The 12,064-nt window shown below is 40.1% G+C and overlaps 5 protein-coding genes across 10 annotated transcripts in view; 3 read left to right on the top strand and 2 right to left on the bottom strand.

Moving 5' to 3' along the window:
- Nucleotides 1-1,118, top strand: part of LOC111487786 — a 2,818-nt gene extending 1,700 nt beyond the window's left edge. The window contains exons 2-3 of the mRNA XM_023135317.1: nucleotides 248-793; nucleotides 878-1,118. Of these exons, the coding sequence (XP_022991085.1) occupies nucleotides 248-793; nucleotides 878-979 (648 nt within the window). The 3' untranslated portion in view covers nucleotides 980-1,118. The remainder of the gene's footprint in view (nucleotides 1-247; nucleotides 794-877) is intronic.
- Nucleotides 1,119-1,390: 272 nt separating this feature from the next.
- On the bottom strand, nucleotides 1,391-3,706 carry LOC111487791 (thylakoid lumenal 15 kDa protein 1, chloroplastic). 2 transcript variants are annotated; one of them, XM_023135329.1, is made up of 8 exons: nucleotides 3,551-3,706; nucleotides 3,346-3,471; nucleotides 3,113-3,208; nucleotides 2,962-3,034; nucleotides 2,815-2,876; nucleotides 2,495-2,576; nucleotides 1,820-1,880; nucleotides 1,391-1,603 (listed from the first exon to the last, which is right to left on the bottom strand). In XM_023135329.1, the coding sequence occupies exons 1-8, from the start codon at nucleotides 3,653-3,655 to the stop codon at nucleotides 1,552-1,554; spliced, it is 657 nt and encodes a 218-aa protein (XP_022991097.1). In that variant the 5' UTR covers nucleotides 3,656-3,706; the 3' UTR covers nucleotides 1,391-1,551. The 2 variants fall into 2 exon arrangements, with proteins under 2 accessions (XP_022991097.1, XP_022991096.1); XM_023135328.1 differs by having other exon boundaries at nucleotides 3,346-3,474; nucleotides 3,554-3,706.
- Nucleotides 3,707-4,554: 848 nt separating this feature from the next.
- On the bottom strand, nucleotides 4,555-11,744 carry LOC111487785. Of its 5 annotated transcripts, none has more exons than XM_023135314.1 (5): nucleotides 9,587-11,604; nucleotides 8,994-9,195; nucleotides 8,700-8,896; nucleotides 8,543-8,627; nucleotides 4,555-5,081 (listed from the first exon to the last, which is right to left on the bottom strand). In XM_023135314.1, the coding sequence occupies exons 1-4, from the start codon at nucleotides 11,523-11,525 to the stop codon at nucleotides 8,566-8,568; spliced, it is 2,400 nt and encodes a 799-aa protein (XP_022991082.1). In that variant the 5' UTR covers nucleotides 11,526-11,604; the 3' UTR covers nucleotides 4,555-5,081; nucleotides 8,543-8,565. The 5 variants fall into 5 exon arrangements, with proteins under 5 accessions (XP_022991082.1, XP_022991081.1, XP_022991083.1 ...); XM_023135313.1 differs by having other exon boundaries at nucleotides 4,555-5,048; XM_023135315.1 differs by lacking the exon at nucleotides 4,555-5,081 and adding an exon at nucleotides 11,616-11,744 and having other exon boundaries at nucleotides 8,241-8,627; nucleotides 9,587-11,402.
- Nucleotides 4,595-5,297, top strand: LOC111487555 (AT-hook motif nuclear-localized protein 15-like). Its single transcript, XM_023135004.1, has one exon. It carries the CDS (start codon nucleotides 4,595-4,597, stop codon nucleotides 5,273-5,275), a length of 681 nt encoding a protein of 226 aa, XP_022990772.1. The 3' UTR covers nucleotides 5,276-5,297.
- On the top strand, nucleotides 5,956-8,422 carry LOC111487787 (ribulose bisphosphate carboxylase/oxygenase activase, chloroplastic). The gene is made up of 7 exons (XM_023135319.1): nucleotides 5,956-6,168; nucleotides 6,326-6,654; nucleotides 6,773-6,878; nucleotides 6,972-7,057; nucleotides 7,148-7,620; nucleotides 7,718-7,999; nucleotides 8,088-8,422. The coding sequence occupies exons 1-7, from the start codon at nucleotides 6,124-6,126 to the stop codon at nucleotides 8,201-8,203; spliced, it is 1,437 nt and encodes a 478-aa protein (XP_022991087.1). The 5' UTR covers nucleotides 5,956-6,123; the 3' UTR covers nucleotides 8,204-8,422.
- Nucleotides 11,745-12,064: the final 320 nt, after the last annotated feature.

The following is a 12,064-nucleotide window of genomic DNA, read 5'->3' as shown; positions in this document are numbered from 1 at the left end:
AATATTAAAAAAAAAAAAAAAAAAAAAAAAGAATATTCCATTTCCAGGGTGGAGTACTTATTGGGAATGCTGGTTAATAAATAAATATTGTTATAAATGTCAACTGTGGATAAGGTCAATGGAAGTTCCTATTTTGCTGATCAAATCTTAAACCCTAAATTTCCTATTTTTATATACATTTCCATTGACTTGTTTTGCTGATGGCTTTGTGTTTCTGATGTGCTAAATTCTGGTCAAATTTGTACAGTTTGATATAAGAGGAAAACCGTATGGGATTTTGGCAGCGCATCCAGTGGCGCCACTTGTATCTCTGCATCACCTAGACAGCGTGGAGCCATTGTTTCCTAACAAAACAAGGATTGATTCATTGAAATTACTAATGGAAGCATACCGGGTCGACTCGAGTCGAATTATTCAGCAAAGTGTGTGTTATGATCGGAGGAGGAAATGGTCTGTCTCCGTTGCTTGGGGCTATACTGTTCAGATATATCCTTTCTTGGTGACAGCCACGGATTTGGAGATTCCATTTCAGACGTTTAAGACATGGAGGAGCTGGAGCAATAGACCCTTCAGCTTCAATGCACGACCTGTGAGTGCTGACCCGTGCTGGCGACCGGTGGTTTATTTTTTGAAGGGAGTTCAAGAGGTGGACACGAGGGGTACGAAAACCAGTTACGAAAGGTTCGTGACCAAGGACGAGAAAGTATGTGATAGGCAGGATTACAGTCGGGTCATGGCAGTGAAGGAATTTACTGTCTCCTCAATGAAGATGGACACTCAGCTATGGATGAAGGTGATCTCTCTTCCCCTTAACACAATTGTTATAACATTGTCATTTCAGCATGTCATTGAGTTTTGTATTTGTTTGGATGAACAGGCACCACAACGACAGTGTTGCGAGATTATGGATCGGGGAAGCGATGACAATATGTGGATTAGGATTAGAAAATGCAGAAAGGGTGAAACAATTACCACGTAGATTCTCATTTTCGGGAGTATGTTTATCTAATTTGAATTGAGTTTTAGGCCACATAATAACGATGGCGGATTGCCCCATTGTAAATGTAACAGTTCTAATATGAATACATACAGGAAAATATCAGTATATTTAACAGAGATTGCTAAATCCATGTTCTTATATACATCAGTGAGTGGGTAAGGCAAAATCAGCTGAATTATTGAAATGAACACTAAAAAGGAGGAATGTGATAGCCAATCGTTTGACTATGTGCGTTTAGTGGGTTAGGTAAAAACTACGAACTGGGGAATGATGAAAATCCTACTGGTTTCTAGATATGGTTCTAAAGCAAGTGGATGTTGAATTCAATAGCAATGACATCGAATTTGTTCTGATTCTTCGAATGTGTTACTTTTCATAAGCTTTATGATATGGACAAGCCGCGAAAACAGGGTATGAGTTGATATTAACAGAAGAATGACAAAACTGAACTCATTGGATTAGGATACTCACATAGTTATTAAATTCATTACATTTTAAAGTAAATCTTTATGATTCTTTGTACCTTAGAAGCTCGCCATATTATTCGACTCTCAATTGCAGAGCAAGGTCTCCCGGGTTGCATTTCCAGTCGTTGGATTCACCCTGTCAACAGAAAGGACTGAGTTTATTAGTTTATTTACGAGTAAAAACCACTTTCATGAAAGTTGAAGGATCCAAAATGTTACTTTCATGTAACATTTGAAGTTAAAGTGACTAAATTGTTACTTTCATCAAAGTTGAAGGATCTAAAATGTTTTCTTTAATCCTTATTGAACCATTTTCAGTCGACCCACAAAAACAGAGGAAAGTATTGTTTACCCATCTGCAACTTTGCAAAGGTACTCCCGCTGATCCTCTCGCAAAGGCACGTCTGTGAAGTCTGACATCATGAGATGAATTAACCATGAGTATTTCCTCGCATTGGATGGGATGACTTCTAAATATTGTCCATTACTCCCTTTTCTAACCAATGTGAGAGTTTGTTTGCACTCTTAACACTAGTAACTAAATGTAACGGTCCCATCGCTAGCAAATATTGTCTACTTTGGCCCGTTACATATTGACGTAGCCTCACGGTTTTAAAACGCGTCTACTAAGGAGAAGTTTCCACGCCCTTATAAGAAATGTTCGTTCTCCTCTCCAACGAATGTAGGATCTCACAATCCTAGACGTGCCTTTGCGAGATCCAAGACACAATTTTAAAACATTGGTTGGAGAGAGGAACGAAACATTTCTTATAAGGATGTGGAAACCTCTCCCTAATATAGACGCGTTTTAAAATCGTGAGGTTGATAACGATACGTAATGGGTCAAAGCGGAAGCGGGCTAAGCTTGTTGCACTAAAGCTAGAGGTTTAGAATTTCAAATTTAATAAAACTAGAGAGGTTGGAGTAACAGCCTATATTAATGTCTTTTATTATCTAAGACAATTTTGGAGAGAGGATCGCCCTTGAAATACTAAAAGCTACGTAAATGTTAGCTTTACATACATACCAGCTCCATTTATTATTGATCCACGAAAAGAAGTGTTTCCTGTAGCAAGCGCTCCCTCTAAGTTGGCATTGCTTAAATTTGCCTGCTGAAAGCAGAAAAAGAAACCATCGAGGATAAAGACTATAATTTCATTGGCTTCTAGGATAAAGACTATAATTTCATTGGCTTCTAGGATAAAAGCACAACATGAACCAAAACTTGAATGGAAAATCTCAGATAGAAACTGCAGATTTCACTGCATCACATAACCTACTTTGTGCATAGAATGAGATTGAAATCAACTAAAGATGATACTGTTAACAGGAATAAACATACATCACCTTGGTAACATTGGCCAAAGAAAAGTCTGCTCCTCGGAGATCAGCATCAGAAAGATCCGCTCCTAACAATTAGGCAAAGAAAGAAACAATTGAACTCAGCTTTAATGGGAATTTGTTCTATTACTTGTGAACACTGAAATAACGAACCTGTTAAATCAGCATCGAAGAAGCTAGCACCTAATAACTTTGCACCTTTAAAATTAGCTTGCCGTAATATAGACTGGTGAGAAAAGAAACGTAAAGCTATTTCAGAAACACAACACGAGGAAAAATTGAATTTGTTTGGAAAGGGAGAAACCGTTTTGAAATCTTGCTTGATCAAGGTCTTCCCACTGAAATCTTTACCAGTGAGATCCTGACCTCTAGTGACCCCAGCACCGTAAGGACCTCCGCCCTAATTACGAAATCGAATCCGTTCAACCAAAATCAGTCAATGATCAGATTGAAGCGGCTTCAAATACAGAGATATAACAACAGACATTCACTCGAAACAATCAGAACAAGAAAAATATATACTCTTAACAATTTAACCTTAAAAGCTAGCGCAGGATCAGCGAGGAACAAGGAGGCGGAAATCAAAGCGAGGAAGCTGGCTTTAGAAGCGGATTCTCCAACGGAAAGAACGAAATTCCGAGTAGCTTCCACTTGGTGCTTCATCGCCTTCATTTTTTTGGTCGAAATCATAGAATTTCAATACAAAATGAGAGAAGCAGAGAAGAAGTTGAGAAGTGAAGTTTACCCGAGGATTGGAAAAGGCGGGAATGGAGGGAGGAAGAGGAAGGTGAGATCTGGAAGGGATTCTGCAAGTGGAAGAACATAATGAGGCGTTGAGCAGAGCCATTTCCAAAGCTGCAGCTCTTCCCAGAATTCTTTTCTTTTCTTTTCTTGTTTGCTTTCCTTTTTGGATTGGATAATGTGGCCGTATAATCTGGAAACCAATTATGTGTTGTGTTTCTGTGCAGCTGCTCGGATCTTTCTTATGCTCCCTTCTCCACTAATATTTTGCCACGTGGTGCAAGCATGATGCTCAACCAATCAAAATATTTAGATACTTTCACTAAAGATTGTTTTGAAAGTCTCTTTTCATAATGTTATTGATTTATGTTGAAAATCATGGCTAATTTTTCAGAGTATCCTTAGTGAGGGAGGAATATCGATCGGCTCTTTTTCAATGTTCATCTTACACATATATTTTTTAACGGGCTTCTTCGAACTAATACACGTAGACTTTGTGACAAAAGATTAAAAGCATAACAACTATGACCATAATTTCATTTGGCTTGAACCAAAGCTCAAAATCATTAGATGGGGACAATGCTTCGGGCATAGCTAATCCCCATGGGAATGAGCTTATTCCTCTTGATCGAGGTCCATGTTCGAAATCTTCACTCTCTACCTTAAAAAAAACATTATGAAATAGAGATTTCCAGTCGTGTACCCAACTTGAATCAGGTGGGAAATTCTTTCCATTAGCTAAATAGAGATGAGGAGATATTATATTCTCGATCTCCATCCCCACCCTAGACCCGACCAGATTTCAAAAAAAAAAAAAAAAATGGTGGAATAGAGAACAGGCTAGGCGACAATGGAATCGAAGACACTAGCTCCCTGCCCATAAACCTTAATATTAATATTATTATTATTATCTGCAAAATCTTTAATGTTTCTCCAGAACCTCTGTCACTCACTTAATCTTTGAAGCTTCCAAGCAGCAAGAACAGAGGCTCCCCCCCTTCTCCCTTTTGCTCTAAAACAGAGTTCTTTTTCAAAGTCCAAGGATATGGCGAGTAGATGGTGGAGTGGAATTGGAATTGAAGATCAGCATGGAGCTAAAATCCACAGGCGCCGTCGAGGTCGCCCACCGGGCTCAAAAAACAAGCCAAGGCCACCCATTCTCAATACCAACCAAGCTCCCAACGCCTTCCAAACCCACGTATTCCAAATCACCCCCGCCACCGACATAGCCCATTCCATTTCCACCTTCGCTCACCGCCGCCACTGCGGACTCTCCATTCTCAGCGTCTCCGGCCTCGTCGCCAACGTCACTCTCCACCAACCCGCTGCCCCTGGCGGCGTCATCACTCTCCATGAACGCTTCGAGATCTTGTCACTCTCTGGTGCTTTCCATCCCGCACCGTCCCCCCAGTGGGCTACTAGCTTGACCGTCTGTCTAGCCGGCGGCCAGGGACGGGTCGTCGGCGGCCTGGTTTCCGGTCCCCTCATCGCCGCCGGCCCTGTGATAGTAATTGCAGCTTCGTTTACAAACGCTATATATGAAAGATTACAGATTGACGAAGAGGAAGAGAATGGAAACGAGGAAATGGATATGGAAGATCATAGTAATGGAAAAAATTCAGTGGGAGAATCATCAGGAGGAGCTTGTTTGGCAGTTCATAATTTGATTTCAAATACCCAAATTTCTGAAGATGTGTTTTGGGCTCAACTTCCTCCATCGCATTAATGGTATATGATCATAATTTTGGATTTGTTTCTCACTCCACATAAATTATCATTTCTTGATTCTCTTACACAATGTTTGAGTGTTTAAATTCATGGGTTTTGTCTCTTCATCCCCATAACTTCCTTCTCGATTAATATCACCATAGTTTAACCAATATTACGAAGAAATGTGAATGCACTCAAAAGAAAGATGATAAAATTTGGAGGGCACTCGAAAATCTCTTACTAATGGTATAGAGCCAGATATTGGGCGATAAGCCAACGATTCCAATGGTGTAAATTGTGAGATCTCACATCGGATAGAGAAGGGAACAAAATATTGCTTATAAGAGTGTAGAAACCCCTCCCTAACAAACGTGTTTTAAACTCGTAAGATTGACGGTCATACGTAACGAGCAAAACAGATAATATCTACTAGTATGGGTTTGAATTGTTACTATATAGCTCACGCTTACTTATCATTCGATAGACAAACCATTGCTTGCCATGTATTTTTAATAACCAAACCAATTTGTAGAAATCTAAATTTTGAGGTGATTACTATTACGTTGATTTTAGTGGATAACCAAAAAACACACAACGTATCCTCAAAACGACACAGTTCCAGTCCATCTCCCAGATGACACGTGTTGTCCCAGCAACCAAGATTGTATGGTCGTCAACAACTTGAAAAGCCTATCCACTGCCACTACCATTGCCCACACCGAACTTTGAACTCCAAAGTTCTATCTTTTTTACTGCAAAAATATCGTCTTCCTCTTACATTTGCTTCAATTTGAAACTCTTAAACACTCCAAACTTCTCTCCTTGAACTCAGTTCCTTTCTTTCATTCCTTCCTCTCGAATCTGATGGCCACCGCTCTCTCCACCGCCGGAGCTGTCAACAGAATTCCGGTAACTGACATCTTTTCAGCCATTAATGTTTAGAATTGAAAATTTCTAGCTGGAATAAGAGTTTGTAATGATCACAAGATGTGAAATTAGAGGGGGTGAAGAATGGTTGATTGGGTAGTGAAAGTGAAAGTGAAAGCGTGGGATTTGTTTATTGCAGGTGAGTTTAAATGGCGCCATCTCCGGAGCTTCAGTTCAGAGCTCTGCATTCCTAGGCAGCAGCTTGAAGAAAGTGAACTCAAGATACCCCAATTCAAAGGTCTCTTGGGGAAGCAGCTTGAAGGTAGTAGCTGTTGCAGAAGAAATTGATGAAAAGAAGCAAACTGATAAGGATAGATGGAAGGGGCTTGCTTATGATATCTCTGATGATCAGCAAGATATCACCAGAGGAAAGGGACTGGTTGACTCACTCTTCCAAGCTCCTACTGGAGCAGGAACTCATGACCCTGTTCTTAATTCTTATGAATATTTGAGTGCTGGACTTCGTCAGTAAGTTCAACAAAAATCCTACATATTCTTTTGTGTGTGTGTGTGTGTGTGTGTGTGTGTGTGTGTTCATCTATGGTTCGTAATGAAGGATCTGATAGTTTTGACGATGATATTATAGGTACAATTTAGACAACAATGTGGATGGCTTTTACATTGCTCCTTCCTTTATGGACAAACTAGTTGTTCATATCTCTAAGAACTTCATGAAACTTCCCAATATCAAGGTTCACCACAAAACTGGTTTACTGTTCATTAGTTTCATTCCTGGGTTTGGCTATTTCTTTTACCAATTACTTGACCGGATCGTTCTGCCTTAGGTTCCTCTGATTTTGGGTGTTTGGGGAGGCAAAGGTCAAGGAAAATCCTTCCAATGTGAACTTGTTTTGGCCAAGATGGGAATCAAGTGAGTTTCATTCCTCTCCATCCTCTTGGCTTTAGCCATTTCAGATGATTTCAAACTGTTTCATGTTAATGTTTTGTTTCATTGTTTCAGCCCCATTATGATGAGTGCAGGAGAATTGGAGAGTGGAAATGCAGGGGAACCTGCAAAACTGATTCGACAGAGATATCGTGAAGCAGCGGACATTATCAAGAAAGGGAAAATGTGTGTTCTCTTCATCAACGATCTCGACGCAGGAGCTGGTCGTCTTGGTGGCACTACTCAATACACTGTGAACAACCAGATGGTTAACGCTACCCTCATGAACATAGCTGATAATCCAACCAATGTTCAGCTCCCTGGTATGTACAACAAAGAGGACAACCCCCGTGTTCCCATCATTGTCACGGGTAACGACTTCTCAACACTGTATGCTCCTCTCATCCGTGATGGTCGTATGGAAAAATTCTACTGGGCACCTACTCGGGAGGATCGAATTGGTGTCTGCACAGGAATCTTTAGGAGTGACAATGTTCCTAAAGAAGACATTGTCAAGCTTGTTGATACCTTCCCTGGCCAATCCATAGGTAAGTTTCGAGTGTAAACTATGAATGAAATACAAAAGTACTATGATTCATTTCCCATCTATATTCTAACCTGATAAACTAAACCATGATCATACAGATTTCTTTGGTGCCCTGAGGGCAAGAGTATATGACGATGAAGTGAGGAAGTGGGCTGCTTCAGTCGGAGTTGAAAATATTTCTAAGAGGCTCGTCAACTCAAAGGAAGGACCACCGACGTTCGAGCAGCCAAAGATGACCTTAGAGAAGCTTCTCGAGTATGGAAACATGCTCGTTCAGGAGCAAGAGAACGTAAAGAGAGTCCAATTGGCTGACAAGTACTTGAGCGAGGCTGCTCTTGGCGATGCCAATGAAGACGCTATAAAAAGTGGAGCATTCTACGGTTAGCTCTCTCTTGACCCTCTACAGATGTTAAGAATTGTACAAAACATAAGCAGCTTATCCTTAGCTGCTGCTTCTGTCTGTTGCAGGCAAAGCCGCTCAGCAGGTGAATTTTCCTGTCCCTGAAGGCTGCACAGACCCTAATGCAGAGAACTTCGACCCAACTGCTAGGAGTGATAATGGAAGTTGCAATTATGAATTATAAGCAATCACGAAGGGATGTGCACAGAATTTTCCGCACAGAAAGCTCAACCAAGATTTCATTAAATTTATTTGAAGGGTGTCTCCTTCCATGGTTTGCATATACAGCTTTAATTTGAACAATCTAAATCATAAGTCGGCCTAAACGCGTTGTAATCTACAAAGCTACTTGACTTGCTCAATTCTAAGATACAGTGGACTAGTGACCTACTCTACTACTGAGACATACAACATTCAATCTGCTCTTGAGGAGCTCGACTACATAATACCATCGCATCATTCCACCATGCATGATAATTAGACACAAGTAAGATCATCCATTAACAGAATCGATGCGACTTACTTGAAGGCATCAGTAGCTTCGTGCTATGAAATATTGTCGTCTTCACTCTCCCTCTGCCTTTTAAAAACCTCCAAGTCATCAAACCCTGTACATTTGAGAGAATTTCAGTATGGATTGTAGTCTCATAGTGGTAATAAAACCATAATGAATTAGTCACCTGCTACCAAGTCATCGCAGTCATTGTGCAGGGGTAAAAGCCTAGTGGAACCGGAGGGAGGGCTGTCAAGAACTGTCCATTCCAGATTCCCATAATCCTCTGCACATAAATCCCTTCTCCAAACCCAGTCATCAACAATACTGAGCCCATCGAAGGAAAGGGGGTCAACTTGATACTGTTCATTGGCTTTAGCAGCCCTGCCAATAAATTCATTGGGAAAAAAAAAACTTCAGCAATGCCCCTAAATTTCAAACAGAGAGACTCATTGTGTAATAAATGTTTCAACTGACTTACATTTGTTTGAGTTGCAAGTTGAAGCGCACAAATACAAGGTCACTAAGACGTTGGTGTTCAATGTGATTCCTGGTATCATGTAACTTATCAAAAAGGATTTGATTTTGCTTTAACCCCACTGAGGAGCAGGTTTGACTAAGAATTCGAATGGCCAAGCGAGATAAACATGGGCAGCTTGATGCATATGTTGACCACCACTCAGCTACAAGAAACATAAACAAATGAAAAGATCATTCAACCAATAGCCAGAAAGAAGATAAACATGAAGAAAAATGGTCGCTCTTGATATGCATGGAAGATAACTACGCAACAGATGTGCTCCAGTTTATCCGACTGGGACGTGAAAGTCATGCAGAATGAAATTTAATGGTCAGTATGATAGAAAACATCTCCTAAAAATCATTGTGCTAAACATATGTGCTTCCCAAGTCCTTAGCATGCCAGTTATACGAATAATCCTAGAACGTGTAATCAGCCATGTATCTGGTTCCAAGCGTTTTTCAGAAATGCAAGTCATGAACAAGCTGGTGAAATGCAAATTGTGCGATGGTGCATAATGGAAGCTGAGGAATAGCAATAGATTAGATACTAACCTGGAAGCAGCGTCTCTCTCGCTCTAATAGCCATCTTTCTTCCCAAATCTCCAACAGCATTCTTGTATGAGTTTATTTCTTTTATTATTTTATCTTGAATTTTTGTATCAGAAACCAGTCTTTCTATGCAATCAAACATGCCTGATGCGATTTCACCATGCATTTCACCTCCTTCAATGCTATAAAAGAACTTGGGGTTCAAGTAGAATCCAGCGGCATGAAGAGGATGATTCCACTGTTGTCCCCATCTCTGATCTATAATGTTCCAGTAGACCATGTAACGCTCTCTGTCAACAAGTTCTGTCTTAATTGCTAGCTTAGCATTATACATTGCTGCATAAACATATCCCATCGCAGGTCGCTTCCCACTACCCACTATTCTAAAAACTCTCAACAGAGGGTTTGTCAAACGAATAATTGAATTGCATGAGGACCAAAATGATTCACTGCTGATTAAATCCAACATTTCCAATCCCCCTGGTCTCTTTGAATATGGGCTGTCCATCCACTCTTGAGAAGTAACCATGGTCTGCAAACATCGTTTCAGTTCAACCATCCGATTCAACGTGGCAAAGTTTGTGGCCGATCTTGTGGCGCAAGGTTCTAAGATATCGTTACCATAGGTATACCGTCTGACCATGTTTAAAACCATACTATTGTTATAGACAAATCTTGTAATCGATCGAGCTTGCTCAATAACAGTATTTACACTCTCAATGTTTCCAAAATCCCCAAGAATCAAATCCACACAACTCGCAGCACATGGAGTCCAATAGAGGGTCGGATACGTATCAGAAAGCTTTCTACCAGCAATAGCATAATTTTCTTCACACCTAGTAATCACCTGCAGTACATGTTTCACCCCAACTTGTTCCACAACTTTTTTGAGTAATTCGTAAAGCAAATCTGGGGAATCCATAATTCCAGATGCATCCACAGATTCCAAAAACACTGTTCCCTCGGGGCAATACACCAAGAAAATCAGCATGGTTCGACCTGCTTCTGTTCGCCACTGATCAACCATGACAGAACAACCAGTCTTTCCCCAGGTTGCTTTGCATCTGTCAAAATCACTCCTCACTTCTTCCACTGAATTCTTCAATATCCAACCCCGAATATCATGGTACGAGGGCGGTATGATCCCAGTACTGGCTGAAACAATTGACTCTATCATTGGCTGGAAATAGGCAGAGTTTACTGCTTCTAGAGATGCCCCAATGTCATACAAAAATCGGCCAACAGCCATATGCACTTGATTATTGACCTTATTAGAATCTAGTATACCACCACCATTCGGAATGACAATCATACCTCTTTCCACGCAAGAACTCTTCCCTTTACTACCCCTTTTCCTTCCCAGTTTATTACTTGTTCCTTCCTCATGATTCATTAGCAAAGCTGAACTGGTTTCAAGTGGCTCAGCAACTTCAATCAATTGAAGACTAGAATCCATATCCATATGATTTGAAATTGCATCTACCTCACCAGTCATGGCATTCACATTAGTCATTTCTTCATCAAGCTTCTGTCTCTTCTTCTTCTTCATCGTCACCCCATCTAAACTCTCTTGCATTATAATCTGGACCTCAGGAGGAACACTGTGGCAAGTAGAAGCATTACCCTTGTGACCAGCAAGATGTTCTTTTATTCTATGAATCCCTCCACCTTTAAACAGTTTGTGACAGTACAAACATTTGAGCTGCACTCTATCCCCATTCTTAAACATTTGACAGTGCTTCCATGCTGGGTCATGTTTTTGCGGCGTGATAGGAACTAGCTGCAAACCGGAACTCATTTCCGCAATCTCAACAGATGCCTTCCCAGAAAAAAGGAAAAAAACACCCACACACAGATTGATTAAATTTACGTAACAAGAAAATATGGAGAAAAAAACGGAATTATTTCCAAAATGAAGACCTTCAATCTCAGGGTGGCTCATCGATTATTAGAAGCATGAATGTTATAATCGAAAGCCAAAAAATCTACGAAATTGAAAAAGTATAAAGATACAGATGAGATAGAACCTTACTCGAAGTTGAATACTCTGCAGGACAAAGAAGGGTTCGGCTTGATGAAAACAAAAGAAACCGAGTTGGGTTTAGGGTTTGAGTTTTGAGTTTCGTGAGCAGAAAAGCGCTGGTTTTCAGTACCGGATGGGCCGGTTAGGGCAACTACAGCCGGTTAAGTTTACTCGTTTTAGGGTTGGCCAACCGAATGATCCGGTTATTAGCTGTCTGTTTCTTTTCCTCGAACCGGATTTGTTCAAAATGGGCTTCTGGAAAACTAGACCGGGCTATATAAATTCTCGTTTTTTTCTATTACAATTTCATTTTAATATAAAACTTTCTTAAACATAAATTAACGTAAATTTTTTATAAAAAAAATTAAAATTATAAATAATTACGTCATAATTTTATTTATATAATTTTAAGTTAATTTTTTTTCTAATTTATCCTATTGAAATTGATTTATTTCATA

This window comes from Cucurbita maxima, unplaced genomic scaffold (genome assembly GCF_002738345.1).
Source record: "Cucurbita maxima cultivar Rimu unplaced genomic scaffold, Cmax_1.0 Cma_Scf00012, whole genome shotgun sequence".
NCBI classification, from domain to species: Eukaryota; Viridiplantae; Streptophyta; class Magnoliopsida; order Cucurbitales; family Cucurbitaceae; genus Cucurbita; species Cucurbita maxima.
The sequence above is the reverse complement of the archived record's forward strand: the minus strand, read 5'-3'. Positions and strand labels throughout refer to the sequence as shown.

Excerpts from the sequence above, each read along its gene's own strand:
- LOC111487555 (XM_023135004.1), top strand. The coding sequence starts at position 4,595 with ATGGCGAGTAGATGGTGGAGTGGAATTGGAATTGAAGATCAGCATGGA.
- LOC111487785 (XM_023135314.1), bottom strand. The coding sequence starts at position 11,525 with ATGAGCCACCCTGAGATTGAAGGTCTTCATTTTGGAAATAATTCCGTT. Across the intron at positions 9,196-9,586 it reads GAGAGAGACGCTGCTTCCAG|CTGAGTGGTGGTCAACATAT; the intron begins GTTAGTATCTAA and ends TGTTTCTTGTAG. Across the intron at positions 8,897-8,993 it reads AACTTGCAACTCAAACAAAT|GGCTGCTAAAGCCAATGAAC; the intron begins GTAAGTCAGTTG and ends ATTTATTGGCAG.
- LOC111487787 (XM_023135319.1), top strand. The coding sequence starts at position 6,124 with ATGGCCACCGCTCTCTCCACCGCCGGAGCTGTCAACAGAATTCCG. Across the intron at positions 6,879-6,971 it reads TGAAACTTCCCAATATCAAG|GTTCCTCTGATTTTGGGTGT; the intron begins GTTCACCACAAA and ends GTTCTGCCTTAG. Across the intron at positions 7,058-7,147 it reads TTGGCCAAGATGGGAATCAA|CCCCATTATGATGAGTGCAG; the intron begins GTGAGTTTCATT and ends TCATTGTTTCAG.
- LOC111487791 (XM_023135329.1), bottom strand. The coding sequence starts at position 3,655 with ATGGCTCTGCTCAACGCCTCATTATGTTCTTCCACTTGCAGAATCCCT. Across the intron at positions 3,209-3,345 it reads ATCCTGCGCTAGCTTTTAAG|GGCGGAGGTCCTTACGGTGC; the intron begins GTTAAATTGTTA and ends TTTCGTAATTAG. Across the intron at positions 2,577-2,814 it reads CTTTGGCCAATGTTACCAAG|GCAAATTTAAGCAATGCCAA; the intron begins GTGATGTATGTT and ends TGCTTTCAGCAG.